Raw genomic sequence first — 16638 nt, 5'->3', positions numbered from 1 at the left:
CCACACCACAAATCCAGAGCATCTATAGAGATATCCCTCATTCGAAAGACCCATATGTTTGTGTAGTTGACAAACAATGGGGGCACAATTGTGACCATTGGGGGGCGGCGGGATGGAATGCCGGGCCTGCCTGGGGTTACAAACCAAAAAGTGCCGTATCCAAAGTAGATGATCATGGTAGATCCCTCCTCCAGAGAATGACTTTGAGAAAGCCTGGGGGGAGTACACCAATGAAATTAATCCTTAACATTGAGCATCCAAGCCAGATGCGGACCAGTATGTGATGGGAATGTATTGGAAAAAGGGTTCCTACCGTAAATTAGGGCATTTCTACCTCAAAGATATGTGCAACTCTTCTGAGTGGCAAGGGGCCACCCATATGGTCCCTAATCCATTAAAACCTCATATCCAGACCTTTCAAGACATGATGGCCATTGCTAACCCCACTTTTGAAGATACCATGGCCGCAGAAACAGGTTTTGATGATGTAAATCTATGGTTAGAATGGATGAAATATAATGCTAATAAACATAATAGAACTGCATGTTATGTGTGTGGCGGTGCCCGGCCTCACCTGGGTACCGTGCCTTTAATCCTACCAGTAGATATAGAAGAGTGTGTTTTAAGCCTTTTTGCCTATCACTATAATTTTAACAGGTCCATATGTATTGCATGGACAAAGGAGTATCCTCTCCTAACCCAGGATGTCAAACCCCCAGATGGTATTACCGTGTATAAAGGTAATTACACTTGTTATGCTAATTACGATGGAATAGGTAAATTCTTGGGTAACTTCTCCAAGGGGTATTGTGCTACCTACAGAAATGTCTCTATGGACTTGTTGCAGTTTCACACCAGGTCATTAGGGGATATTTACTGGTTGTGTGGGGATTTACAGCTAAGATCCAGAATGGACAAACAGTGGTGGGGGGAGTGTACTTTGGCTAAAGCTATTATGCCTATACATATCATCTCTGACACACACCTCGTCACCCATGGGTCCAAACACACTAAGGTTAAGCGTGACGCCCCAGTGAAAGGAAGTTTTGATCCTCATGTGTATATTGATGCCATTGGAGTGCCTAGGGGGGTGCCCAATGAGTTTAAAGCAAGGGATGAAGTTGCCGCAGGATTTGAATCAATTTTTACCATAGTTACCGCAAACAAGAATTTAAATTGGATAAATTACATTTATTATAATCAACAGCGTTTTGTTAATTATACCAGAGACGCCCTCCAGGGGTTGGCCGAACAGCTGCAGGCCACATCCCAAATGGCTTTCCAGAATAGAATGGCCCTAGATATGATCTTAGCCGAAAAAGGAGGGGTTTGTAAAATGTTGCCCGACACCATGACATGTTGTACCTATATCCCAGAAAACACAGGCCCTAATGGTAAAGTTACATTAGCCATAGAAAAATTAAATGACCTGTCTGAAGAGTTAAAAAGGAATTCTGGGATAAAAGATTCCTGGGAAAGATGGTTTGGTTGGATGACAGGATGGCAAAAGGCTTTAATGCAGATTGGTATGGCTATACTAATTTTCCTTTTTATTTTTGCTCTTCTCTTTTGTTGTATCCTCCCATGTGTGAGAAAATCCCTCATGAAGACTGTTGACCAAGCGGCACCCACTTTTACCCATCTCGAAGTTGATGACCAAGATTTCCAAGACGTCAACTCACCCTGTCTGCCGCTGCAAACAATCCCTTTTGTTGATAAAGTGCAGGAATTCTAGGAAGGGACTAGCTTAGGGACAGCATCTGTCAGTGAATGGTAAAGGCCCCGTGTGGAGAAGTGGTGGGTTAGCTGCCATGGGACACCCATGGGTGTGAAGTGTTCGAGAGCCATACTGATGGATGAGTTAGCCTATTAGGGTCAGCTCTAGGGACAGACTTGCACTTTGCATTAACACCTAGCTAGCGGCCACGGGGTTTCTGTGCCTTTGGGTTAACACGTCTTCTGATACTAACAAATAAAGTTTTATCTCTTAGAATCTAACATTTCATAGGGGGGACTGATGTGGGATTATTAAAATCTTTTATTGTACTTGTATTGAATTATTGTACTAACTCCACTATCCTCCATTTTGTCCTCCTAACCTGACTTCTTCCTCCATTTTGTCCTCATGACTTAACTCGTTCATTTTAAAACTACCTTACGTGACTGAACTTCTCAACCCAATTAGTACAGTAGACAAAGACTGTGTTTCCTGCAAGGACAAGTACCAGGAGGTGCTGGCTACTCCTTAAGACTTGCCGGCTACTCCTTAGGACTTGTAAGATAGTATAGTTTGAAGGCCACGAGAACACAGTAATAATGAAATGTTCTATTCATAAGAGACCTTGCACCTGGACATGAAGCCTGATATCATTGACCGTGTAAAATGACGCTAAGGACCCCCTTATCCCCACCCGTGTCCAGAATAATCCCACCTCCGGTGGGTGGACACGGGACTAACCTCTTAATTTTTTGAACCAATAGGTAAGACACTAACCCCGACACTTAACAATTAATCCAATTGATGATGTTTATTTGCTGATATTCTAATAATCAATGATGACGCAAAATGCCTCTTAAAAGGGCCTGCGCGCCCGCTTTTTCTTCACTTGCCAATAAACTTTCTCGAAGTTATTTTAACCTGAACCTTGTGTGTCAGACTTAATTACTTCAGCGTATATACGCAATTTAATTTTATTGATTTGGACAGGAACAGATAGACATTTAAACATTTTGGTTTACTTTTAAAAAGTACCATAACACTACCCCTGCCCCACCATACTACCCCTGCCCCCACCATACTACCCCTGCCCCCACTATGCTGCCCCTGCCCCCACCATACTGCCCCTGCCCCCACCATACTGCCCCTGCCCCCACCATACTGCCCCTGCCCCCACTATACACTATACTGCCCCTGCCCCCACCATACTGCCCCTGCCCCCACCATACTACCCCTGCCCCCACTATACACTATACTGCCCCCACCATACTGCCCCTGCCCCCACCATACTGCGCCCCCACCATACTGCCCCTGCCCCCTCTATAGCCCCTGCCCCACCATACTACCCCTGCCCCCTCTATAGCCCTTGCCCCACCATACTGCCCCTGCCCCCTCTATAGCCCCTGCCCCACCATACTACCTCTGCCCCCTCTACAGCCCCTGCCCCACCATACTACCCCTGCCCCTTAACAGCCCCTCTATAGCCTCTGTCCCCACCATACTGCCCCATGTGCCCCTCTCCAGCACTTCTACTTCCCTCTATAGCCCCTGCCCCCACCATTCTGCCCATGCCCCCTCTACGTCCCTCTATAGCGCCTGCCCCACCATACTGCCCCATGTGTCCCTCTACAGCACCTCTATAGCCCCTGTCCCACCATACTGACCCTGTCCTCCTCTACTGCCCCATGTGCCACTCTACAGCACCTCTATTTCCCTCCATAACCCCTGCCCCACCATACTGCCCCTCTACAGTCCCTCTATTTCCATCTACAGCCCCTGCCCTGTCTACAGCCCCTCTATTTCCCTCTAAAGCCTCTACCCCACCATACTGCCCATGCGCCCCCTATACAGCCCATGCCCCCCCTCTACAGCCCCTGTCCCCACTATACTGCCCATGTCCCCCTCTATTGCTTCTGTGACCCCCCTCTTTATCCCCTGTGCCTCCTCTATTTCCCTCTACAGACCCTGCCCCCTGCCTCTGCCCCCCTTTCACACGCCTCTACTGCCTCTGTCTCCCCCCTCTACTTCCCCTACCCCCTATACAGCCCCTGTTCCCCCCGTGCCCCTCTCTACTTCCCATTTACCCCCACCATACTGTTCATGTGACACTGCTTTATTGCCGCAGTGTCCCTCGTTACAGCCTGTGCCCACACCATTCTGCCCCTGTGTCCCCCTCTACTTCCCTTTTCCAACCACATTGCCCATTTGCTCCCACCACAGCCCCTATACTCCCTTCTACAGCCCGTAACTCCCTTACTTCACATCCCTTCCACTCCCTTGTACAGCCCCTATTCCCTTACTACAGTCCTTACCCCCACTACAGCCCCTCTCCCCCAATTGCTGCCCATATCCCCCACACTACAGCCCCTGTTCCCACTTGCAGCCATCAACCTACTTCAGTCCCTAACCCCCTACTACAGCCCCAATTCCCCACTACATTTACTAAGCCCCCAATTACAGCCCCTAACTCTTAACTACAGCCCCTGTCCCCCTACTACAGCCCCTAACTACTCAATTACAGCCCCTAACTCTCAACTACAGCCCCTGTCCCCCTGTCCCTGGGGGGGGGGGGGGGGGGGGGGGGGGGCGCAAAACACCTTCGCCTGTGTAGCCAAAAATCTTTGCACCGGCCCTGATTGTGACAGATATGAGTGGTGGCACTGGGCAAGTGGGCACAGTATACGCTGTGAGCCTGACACACACGCTGGCAGGCAGGCAACTGCAATTAGATTACACAGGAAAAAAAAAAAGCAGACTGATGTTCTAGCCCTAAAAAGGGCTTTTTGGGGTGCTGTCCTTACAGCAGAGATCAGATGAGTCCTTCAGGACTCTATTGGACACTTAATACACTAGCCTAGCTATCGATTTCCCTATTAAATCAGCAGCAGCTACACTGTCCCTCCTCTCACTAAGAATGCAGCTTCCGGGGGGCGGGGCCTAGCTGTCATGGAGGAAAGACGCACATCGTGTGAGCTCCCTCAATATCTCACTTTAAGCAGCTATCAACAAGCAAATTTCACCCCAGCAATGTTGCTCCTACCTGATCGACCTGACATGCTTAATAGCGGTCAGCAACTCGACAGAGTCTTACTTACCTCCGCGTGGCAAGTGTGGCCTGGTGCTCACCGGGCGGGAGAGGCAGCTGATCTCCCGATCCTGGGATGCCCAGGAGCAGCTACTTCCCGGCAGGAACTCCGTTGCCCCCCCCCCTCGGACCGGTGGGGGTTATCCCGGTCCACCCCTGAGAGGCTGTCTGGAGCTAATGGACGCACAGAGCACAGCCGCCCAGGCTGACATACTCATCTGCGACTCTCCCAATATGGCGGCAGCCGCGTGTCCTCCTGGTACCAGCAAAGCATGGCAGGATATTGAGTCTAAGCTGGACAGACTCTTTAATCAATTTTGGAAGCAAATAACAAGCAGGAAGCCCCAACAAGCTCCACCACAGCCCCAACAAGCTCCACCACAGCTAAGCGAAGCAGTCCCCATTAAAGTCCACCAACGTAAAAGGCGTCGAAGACGGGACCGGAGGCACAAACAGAAATGCAGAGCCTGCCCCACGTCAAGCACTTGCCTCCACCGTAACCCCTTAAGGACCAAACTTCTGGATTAAAAGGGAATCATGACATGTCACACATGTCACGTGTACTTAAGGGGTTAAGCCACCACAATTCCGCACCGGACGTGAAGCACCACCGGGACAGATCCGACCACACGACAAAACAAGCTTCCACCACCTCAAGCCGCGAACCCGCCGCTCAGCCAGAGACTTGCCTTTGTTGTTCCAGGTATCAGGGACTCCCAGGGTTTGCACCTGGCGCCCAGAAGGGATCGGATGAGCACAAGCAGTAAACAGCAGCCTGCCAAGCATGTCCCACTATAGCCGATCCTCCACACCATGCCTTTGATCACATGAACTGCTCTCTGCACATTAACTAATCGTAAAGTAGCAAGCGTTTAAACATGTCATTATTTCACCTCCTAAAGAGTTTATTGTCGTAGTTCCTTACATGCCTTTACCTTAACCGTTCATGTATTATGTTATTCACTAGTCTCATCTCATGGGGCGACTCACACTTGATTTATAACTAGTGGTGGAGCTGCTGATATAAATACACAGTTGATAACGTGCAAGCTACACCCTAAACATGACAGCCATCTTTCACAACAATGTACTGCTATATACTCATACCCTCAGTGCAACTAGCCATGATCTACGCACGGTCAGCCTAGCATGCTCAAATATAACACACTTCTGTCTAAAAAAAAAAAGAATGCAGTTTCCGAATGAATCTAAAATGGATGCTGTCCAGGAGGAGGGAGGGTCTGCTGCTGATTGGCTGGAATGTGTCTGCTGACTGTGAGGTACAGGGTCAAAGTTTACTCAATGATGATGAATAGGGGGCAGACCGAACATCGCATATGTTAGCCATCCGTGGCGAACGCGAACAAGCTATGTTCACCGGGAACTATTCGCCAGCAAACTATTCGGGACATCTCTATGTGGCACCCATTAAAATTCAGTTCTGTTACACCCTTCATCTAGTTTCGGCTGATGTTTGGATACCTGTCTGCTTTACTAGGAGAATCTACTTGGGAAGCTGTTATTTTGAATGGAGAATCGTTCACTTCAATTCCTGAACAGCAAGTTATAATCACTCATTGTGACAGACCCATCTGTATAGCCTAAGATTGCTGGTTTGTCTGTTTGCCCCTTTTCGTCTATTTGCCTGTCCGTATACCCCTGTTCGTTTATTTCCTGGAAGCACCGATTAAAACTACCGAACGGACGGCCACCCGGGAGAGAAGTGTGCTGCTGGTTAACCTCTTGGGCCCAATTAGAACGTTGTGGTTAACCGCAGACACCTCTCCATTCCAACCGTATTCATGGTGGTCGTCGTTCGTATGCCGACCACGAGGCGGCGGGCATTTTAACCATGCGAAAGACCAGCGGTGTTCGGCGCAGATTCTATGGAACTAAAAACGGACACTCTTTCTGCCGAACACCGCTCAAATTACCGACCGCCCTTCTCAGTCGACAAGGCATACGAACACCGGCTGTTCGGGAGTTTGGATTGCACGGATGGACTTAACCCAGATAGCCGTCCCATGGAGTCAATCGCATACCGAAAGACTGTAACTGAGACTGAGACTTTGGATCCATGGTGATTGAGCTGTACGTATGGGATCTGAGCGCTACTCGCTAAGAATATGCACTCAGATCCAGGCTATCTGGGGATACGTTGCACGAATGTAATATGTTCGGTATTTATAAACTTATGCAATTTTACACGGTTTTTATGTATAATTTAAAATGGCGATTTGCCTCTGTCCTGGAGATAATTGAATTACTTCTTGATTATCTCCAGGGCAGAGGGGAGGAAACCGGCATGCGTTGTGGGAATATTTTGTGCCTGTATGTCTAAAAGTGCCATATGTCTGTCTGCCATTACAGTCTCCCATTTGGTCCCCTAGGGGAGTGTCCACCAAGTGGGAGACCTGCATAAATACGGGCGGGTAGCCCACAGTAAAGCCAGTACTTATTTTACCCTCAATGCGGAGCTTGGTCTCGTTATTGGAGGGGATATTTACTACACGTCTAGAGACTGATTATTGGAAACGTAAGCTGCTTGGATGTTATATTTGATCGGCTGTTAGCCGCGGTTCGTGGATTTTGTATTCGTGAGTTTTGGGATCCGTACGGGTCCCGGTCGGGAGACTGGTACATTCCCCTGGTTGCAGTTCGTACGGTTGGAGTATACGAACGGAGATTTTATTATTGGCAGAGGGGAAGTTTAACTAAACGGTGCTTTTACTCCTTTATGCCAGAGGGGTCATAACACTCATGCTCTGGCCATTTGGGAGGAAACAGACAAACAGTTATAGGATATACCAGCGTTCGTTACACCCCCCTGTCCCCGGATGTGGGAAACCCTGTGTTTGGGTGGCAGGCTTTTGGAGACAAAGGGACAAAGCCTTTTCCTGCGCTAGGTTCACGGGGGAGGACCCTGGGAGGGGACATTGTATGCAGTTTGGTGTAACAAAACCCTACCCTGTGCCTGGAAACACTTGCTATTACCGGCCCTTTAAGAACTAGCCGGGAACATACACAGGAACAGAAAACCTCGGATTATAAGGATATATCTTTTATTCAGTAAAGGACATCAAGCTGGATACCAATTGAAGGTTCTTACCTGCTTTCGTGGGGATTTTTCTATAAAGCAGTTCGGGACTTTTAAAGCATTCGCTCAATTGTGAGACCCAGACGGTATGGACACAGCATTCATCATATGAATGCAAACTACCGAACAACGTACCACCATGTTACCTCCCTGATCGGCGAAGCCAGTCTTCATGGGAAACACACGAAAGCTTTGTTTAAGTCCCTGGGTGGCTGCCATTTCGGGACTTTTACACGTGGCTGCGGCCATCTTAACTCCCGAACAGCGGTGTTTTGCTGTCGAGTGTCTGGAACTAAATTCGGACACTCGAGTAGGCAAACACCGTTGAGACCTCCATAGTACCAGAAATCCATGCCGAAACTACCGAACGCCCTTCCGTTCAGTAGAAAGACTAAGTAGCATATGGGGATTCTGGCGAACGTCAAGATACTCACGGATGGCAAGCCTTTCGGGACTTTTTAACCCACGAACAACGACCGACCAAAACTTTAAAGTTCCATAACTCCCGAACCCGTTACCCGAACGGGATGATTTTTAAATATGTTGCTCCCCCAGATTATGGCTATCTGGGGATACTGGATTTATGAATGTACCCCAGATATTTGGGGTACATCCAAAACTGGGGGGGAAATGTATCTCTGTTAATTATGTTCAAGGTTTATCTGAGTGGAGGAGATGTGTGGGTTGTACCTTATATTTTATTGGTTACTGTGTTAATTATGTAGGTGTCTCCCTTGCATGGGCAGCATCACATAAAAGGAGAGTGTATGCCATTAAAATTCAGTTCTTCTTGACCCTTCAAAACATAGCTTTGTCTCGTTCTTGAAAGGGGATTTACAGCATAATCACCTGGCTCTTTTAAGAACTCTGCCTGACTCTTTACTTGGATCCAGTGAATGGGAATAAGCAACTCCACTACTATACAGCAACTTGCCGGGAAAAAGGACGTCTCCAACAGCTGATACCCTCTTTATAATTGGGTTAGTACACATGGGATTATGCTTAAAAGCCGTGTGTGGCCAATAAAGTGTTTTTGTACATCCAGAACTGTGTGTCATGCATTTACTGGGGGGGAGAATGGGTCTATTTGTTCTTTACATGGTTCCTTACCGGCTGAAGGAAGGGAATTAGCGGAGGTAACCGGTCCGGTTATCCGTGGTCCGCTACACAAACCATGAACCCAGAACATCACACACTCAAGAACCCAGAACAACAAACACAAAGGAACCAAGAATAACAAACACACAGGAACCCAGTACAACACATGCACAGGAACCCAGAACAACACATGCACAGGAACCCAGAACAACACACGCATGAACCCAGAACTATTCACAGGCTCGTAGATCAACACACACAGAAACCTGTCATGGCAAGGGTGCAATGTTTATTATTGCACTATGGAATATTATCCTTTAATGTAATTTGTGTAGTAATTGGCACAAATTACAGAGATGGTCTTGTTGAGGTCAAAAGGGGTTACATCTTTTGAAGCTGGGACCCCCACAGAGGTCAGATGACAGAAGGGGTAGTATGAATGGCATAGCGATGTGAAAAGGATTTTACCATATGGATGTGAAGTAATCAAGGCTCTGCAAGGTGTGAGGTTCCAAACTTGGAAAAAGTCTGAATGTCTCTTCATCCATTTGGCAGGTACCTTGTAAGAGATAGTTCAATCCTTTGATATGGTAATGGTATTCGTTTCATGAAGACCATTGTGTTCCAGTATCATATCCAAGAGAAACATTAATACTTACCCAAGGCTTAATAATTAATCCTCATCTTTATTATATTTGGACTGGGAAAAGCCCGATCTTTTAATTAGGCCTAAACATGAGTTGCACAACTTAAACCGTGTGGCAGGAATTGTGAAGTCTGTCCTATTGGATCGCGGGTGGGGCGTGCAACATGTCTATGGAATGGGAAAATAACACATTTGTAGATGCAATTATTTCTGTGGCAAGTACATAAGAGAAGATAGAACCAAATGTTTCCATTTGGATTGATGTGGGTCCGAACACAAGGTCACCTAATATCTCCATAGATACGCCTTAACTCCACCTCTGGGTGAGGCGTGGTAATCCACAGGGTATATCTCTAATGATCCTGAAGGGTGCTTGTGTACTTGCTTGGGGGTCAGAATCTAATTCTAAGTGAGTCACCATCTTTCCTTGCCAGAGACCCCCTGGACAGAAGTTGTACTTTGAAAACCTAAGTGAGTAATTAGGACTTCTGTATTGTATCATTTTTGTTTTTATCTGTTGTTGGTGTAAATAATTTGTTTATCATATATTGTTATATGTACTGTGACTATTTTGCTCATAATGACTATTTTTCTTTGACTGGTTAAGAATCACGTTACCTGAAGAGACTAGTTAGTATTTTTGTAATTACATAGATATTGTGCTAAGTAATATTTGGTGGGTTTTCTTATTGATTTACCTGGGGGACCAAGGCACCCCATTTATAAATTGTCTTGGTGGTGGCAGCGTTAAAATAGTAATAGTTATATTATTATGTGTAAGTGTGGGTGGTGTTAAAAAGGGGGGATTTGTCATTATTTCCGGTCTAGTGCAGACAAATAGTGAACTTTAACCCTTTCAGCACCACAACTATGTCACGCACTCTCTTGGAGTAGGGTGCGTTCGTGACAGAAGCCAGAATAACAAACCAGGAATCCTCACAGGCTTCCAGAACAACACACACAGAAACCAAGAACAACACGTACACACACACACACATACACAGTTACCCAGGATCAACATACACAGGAACCAAGAACAACACACACAGTTACCCAGGAACATCACACACAGGAACCCAGACACAACACACACATGATCCCAGATCTATTCACAGGCTCTCAGAACAACACATGTAGGCACCAGGGAACAACACATGCTATTTTTCACCATATTCCCTATGTCTAGATGGGTCAATATCTGGTGAGCGCCAAATGTTGAACATGGTGGGCCCAGTAGTGATAATGGCTTCCAGGTTATGGGTGGAATTAGGCCCTGATTGTACAGGGTAAATGTTCACATAATGTTCAAATAATATAAGGACAATGTACATTGAATCAGAGCTGCTTTTATTGCATTAACCCAGCTTGGTATATAATCTAGCAGATAGATACTGCCATGCCTTGGTCATACTGGAAGACACAATCAAACCAATTATTGGGTGTGGGCAAGGGACGGCAGTTACCATTCCTGAGGATAGATTGTATTCATCTCCCACAGGAGAAATCTAAACTAAGCCACACACTGGGATGGTCGCAGTCTGGGCTCAATGGGCTCCTTCTCCCAACATCCCATTATTATAGAACCCATTTTATGAAACCCCGGGGGGGCCGAGCCCTAATACAAAGTAGGGGAAGGAGATGTAATGGATTTGGGAAACTGACTGAATATAAAGACCACAAACACCCCACGATACCAACCCCTTTAATCCATACCATTGAATGTTAAAACAAATACAAAAAGAACAGGATACTTTTTGTAAGTATTAAATCGTTTTTAACATGAGAAGTCATACTTTACATCTATATATCCATTTGGTGGATCATCTACAACTGCTGATGCTGCATAAAGAGGGGTAGTATCTCCCTTAATGATACCTCTACTTTATTACTTGGAGCCGGGTCTGGGCTCAAAATAAAGTGAGAAGCAAACTGCATTTTAATGCTATTCCCTTATATCAAGGATGTAATACACTAGGAACAGCTCTGCCTACCTGGTTCTCTTCTTAGTTTCTTCATTTATGAGGGTATCATACATTACGCAAGAAAAGGTCGAGTGTTTCCTGAGTACACTAAATCGGATGCTACTTAAGCCTATCCGAATCGTGCTCTTATCCATGTTACATAGTTACATAGCTGAAAAGAGACTTGCGTCCATCAAGTTCAGCCTGCCTCACATTTGTTTTTTGCTGTTGATCCAAAAGGCAAAAAAAAAAACAGTTTGAAGCACAATTTTGCAACAAGCTAGGGCAAAAAATTCCTTCTTGACCCCAGAATGGCAGTCAGATTTATCCTTGGATCAAGCAGTTATTACCCTACATTGAAAGATTATATCCTTGAATATTCTGTCTTTGCAAGTATGCATCTAGTAGCTGTTTGAACATCTGTATGGACTCTGATAAAACCACTTCTTCAGGCAGAGAATTCCACATCCTGATTGTTCTTACAGTAAAAAAACCTTTCCTTTGCCTTAGACGAAATCTTCTTTCTTCCAGTCTAAACGCATGACCTTGTGTCCTATGTAAAGTCCTGTTTGTGAATAGATTTCCACACAATGGTTTGTATTGGCCCCGAATATATTTGTATAATGTTATCATATCCCCTCTCAGGCGACGTTTTTCTAAACTAAATAGGTTTAAATTTGTTAACATGTGAGTGCATCCATTTAGTATATGATCACTCCACTATAGCAGGCTGTATAGCACTATAAGTGTTTTGTTGCCTTAACCCTTAGGGGTAAGTGTAATATTCTGTTAGCGCTGCACATTTTTCACAATGGTGAATCTTTACCATATAGTAACTATTTAGTATAATAATAATAATGAACTGTAACGGATCACCTGGCACCCCGACTGGGTACCTCCGTTAATGGATGCTCCTAGCGCTTCCAGAGGACTCCAAGCACTCCACCAGACACCATAAGCACCGCAGGCTGCAGCTATCTCCCTTCAGAACGAAGCAGGAACAAGCTCTTACAAGAGCTCAGTGATTATAGCAAGGGAATATGCCTAGCATAGCAATCCCTTGCAGCAGATTCCCCCAATAAGAGACAGGACTCAAGTTGAGGGTAAAAATAGAACACTCTGGCTGCTAGCTTGCAGCCCTTTTTATTAGGTGCTCCCATGAAGGGGAGGGACACACACAGTAACGTACATTAACCAATCACACAATAGTTACATCCCACACATAGCCCTCCCCTCTACCTGTAAACTAATTATCTGTACACACAGGAAAATACAATTATCATAGGTAGGGAAAATACAGTTTTTACACAACATTCATAACTCCCAAAATATACATCACATTCGCATAAAAATACATATTCACAATCAATCCATTCAGGGGAACAACATACTCAAAAATCATACGAATTGGACCAGGGGTTCAAAAGTTAGTACAAATGTGCATTTGACCTTCTGGAAGCATGGTTTTACAGGGCCCTCTATCCTGGAGACAATGGGGGGAAGTAATCCAATTATCCAGGACTAGAGGCAGACTCCATTAACCACATGGTTGCAAAACGACATAAAACACTTTAAAATACATAAAGTCACATTTTACACATAACACACAGACATTTCACATATCCCCAGATAGCTCAGGTCTGAGTGCACATTATTAGGTGAATGGCACTCAGACCAACCGAATACAGTTTAATCGCCATGGAGCCAAAGTCTTTAATCACACGAATAGGCTCCATGGCATAGCTATCTGGGTTACCACAGCTCACACAGGGCAAGTACCAAATGACCCCACTGTATTTAAAGGGCCAGAATGAGTGACATACACTCTGGTATGGCCGAATACTGTTTTTAAAGGGCCCAATCTCCCAGGGCCATAGTCCAAAGGCAGCAGGTGGGCAGCCAGGCTTCTCCAATGCAATGTGGCGAGATTGCTCTCGTCACAATAACATATTTATAACGGGATGTGGAATACAATAACAGCACAAAATATCTGCCTGCAGAATTAGCACTATGCAAATCTACCTGAATATGCAAATTAACCAGCCTTGCTATTCAGGTGGTGCATATTGCTGTTGCTACCAATAGAGGGTGGTACACAGGCTCCACAGCCAAACCCACCTAGTTGGTAACCAGCATCAGCAGGACAGGAGAGCAGACAAAACATATAACAATAAAACAACAATACGCACCCTGAACCTATAATGGGCATAGGGTGACTTAGACAGGGTCCTACATAAAGTGCTCGTATGAAACTCCAGGGAATGGTGACTACCATCACAACCAGCAACTATTAGAATGCACAGAGAATGCAGGACAGTGTCAGGGTATTTATATCGGCAGACATTTTGTGCTATGATAGAAATACAAAGTGTATATTCTGAAGTCAATTTGAACATATAGACTCCATTTTGTTAGTTTCAAGCTAACAAAAGAGACACAGAATTTCTATCCTTTCTCTAAAACTGACCGCTTTGCCCGAGCTGAATGGAATGTGTAAGATAAGCAACCTAGATATAAGACATTGAGAACGGGGGATGGATAGACTGTCTAATTACTAATGGAATATAATACATTTATATCCAGACGTAGGTGACAGGGAAGATTAAATAAAAATTTTACTTTCTATACAAACAGATTCTCATTGTATTTTTGAGTTCATCTATAGTATTATAAGCTGTCATATTAGGAATTATTACAGAATATGGAGACACATAGTCTGAAGAAATCCTCTTGATCTGACAGAAAATATAAAGTTATAGCCACCATATAGATAACGAAAATGACGTCAAAAATAGCCACCAGGAAAAGATAACTCTTTCCTGGATAGGTATGTTTAGTGGGACAAGACTTCCCTCTTGAGTCCAAATACTAAAATGGTTACCTAGAAGGCAACCACACCCCACATTTGTGATTGGCTATCACTTAGAGGAATTTCCCCTTTAAAAAGTTAAGACAAGGGAAGAGAGGGACATTCAAAGATTGAAAAGAGGAACATTACAACACTCTGGGGATTCAACATTCAGAGAGATCCAGGCAGAATCGGGCGATCAGAGTAACCAAGAAACTCCATGCAGAGTAAGAGAGAGAAACATTCCTTGACACTTAGCTACCTGAGGATATCTGATGAGAAAATATCTACTTAACAGGTAAATATACTGGCTTCCATTAATTAATTAAAATTAATTAAAATTAATAGCATGAGATATGACTGGATAAATCATGATTAGATTTCATATTTAGAAATCTTAATTATTAAAGAATATATATATGGTTATAGCATCCCATCTGCAGCTGGGATTAATATAGCCATTAATGTATTTGTGTGATTAATATCACGTTAGCATATCATGATCATTTATCCAGCTGTATTGATTGGCTCTAAAATAAGATAAAATATCTATTTAGACAAATTAATTAAAATATCAGCTTATGTAACATAGTAAGATTTTCTCTTAATTTGATGGAATCAAGGAAGTGGTTACTGACTTTTTTAAATATTATTTTTATTTAAAATTACACAAGAGTAGATCTTAAATCCCTAGAAGAGGTCTAGCCAGCATTGCAAGGGTTACTTCTGCCAGAAAGTTTTTACTGCAGCTCTAAGGAATGCTCTGTCTCCGTAAAATTTTATTTCCTTCTCTGTGAAGAAAGGGTCGTAAATCAATCTTGACATCTAATGTGTAGATTCTAAACTACTCTTACGTCTTAAATTGCCATATTGTATTACATATTGTTATACTGAAATTCCATTGATTATTATCGTGCATGTTACTTATATTATTATCATTTGAATATAAAAATAAATATCTATTTTTATAACAAATCTGTGACTTAATTATATGGTTAACTTTCACTTATAACGATAACGATTAGGGATCTGAGAATTAAAATAGTGGGTAATTCTCATCTGTTTACTATTATTATCCCATAAATATCCCCACAACAGGAAAGGTTTAAATGCACCGTTCATATCGGAGAGGAAGGGGTTAATCATGCCTGACGTTCTCTCTGTGTAACTGTAGTGTTTGACCCAGGAATGGTTCATTGGTCACTGGCGCACACCGTGTTAATGTCAGAGGTCTATGATGATATGTGCAGACTCACCTTATTTGTGCTGCTCTTCTCATAAATCTGACCATTGACTACAGCACATCGGGCCAGCTCGGCCTCTGCTTTCTCAACCTTCCCATTGGCTAGAAGCCACCTGGCAGATTCAGGAAGCCACCTGCAGAGCATTGCATAAAAATCACAAATATGTTCCTAAATCAGAAGAACATTTCACCATAGAACATTGCTTTCACTCGGTATGTGAAACGTAAATTAGAATGTTCCCATCCTGTGACTGACTGCTCTCACTGTGCAATAATTCATGTATTAAACCCCCAGGTTATCATTAACCCCTTCATTACCGAAAAGGTTTTGTTTGAAAAAATCTCAGCACAACATTTGTTTGAAACAGGGGAGCTCTGCATAGCTTTATAAACATATAGTAAAATGTCATTTTGTGCCTAGACTGCTTTTCAGACAAACCTAAAATATTTATTTTTCTTATATACGTTCATCCTTTATAGAAATTTTTGGGGAATGAAAAGCTTTAGGCAGTATACAGTGTCCTTCATGACATAAGAAGATACAAATGCTCACATACAGTAGCTGTGACAATAAAAGATATATAAAAATATCTTGCTTACAGGTATTTGTACGGACCTTGAAAGCATTACTAGAAGTACGGCTTACTGACAATGGCAACAGAATGTTATGGAATGTCCACACTGAGCATAGTACCTACTTACAGTAAACACTGATAAATCATATCATTCTCCAGCTGGCATTTTCAACACAGCAGCAGACAATAAATGAGGGGCCTGTGATTTGTGGCCCCCGATTTGTAGCCTGTGATTTGTGGTCTGCTATTCGTGGCCTGCAATTCGTGGCATTAAAATTCATTCCTCTACAGCAGTGGTTCTCAAACCAGTCCTCATGGCCCACCAACAGTCCAGGATTGATGTATTTCCCTGTTTTATTCCGAAGGAG

At 44.1% G+C, this 16638-nt stretch overlaps 1 protein-coding gene across 1 annotated transcript in view; it reads right to left on the bottom strand.

Moving 5' to 3' along the window:
• The window catches only part of LOC134587636 (solute carrier family 22 member 7-like), a 113914-nt gene that overhangs the window by 40703 nt on the left and 56573 nt on the right, over positions 1 to 16638 (bottom strand). The window contains exon 5 of the mRNA XM_063444168.1: positions 15709 to 15829. Coding sequence (XP_063300238.1) covers positions 15709 to 15829 — 121 coding nt within the window. The remainder of the gene's footprint in view (positions 1 to 15708; positions 15830 to 16638) is intronic.

This window comes from Pelobates fuscus, chromosome 2 (genome assembly GCF_036172605.1).
Source record: "Pelobates fuscus isolate aPelFus1 chromosome 2, aPelFus1.pri, whole genome shotgun sequence".
Lineage (NCBI taxonomy): Eukaryota > Metazoa > Chordata > Amphibia > Anura > Pelobatidae > Pelobates > Pelobates fuscus.
This window is presented reverse-complemented; position numbering and strand designations above follow the sequence as displayed.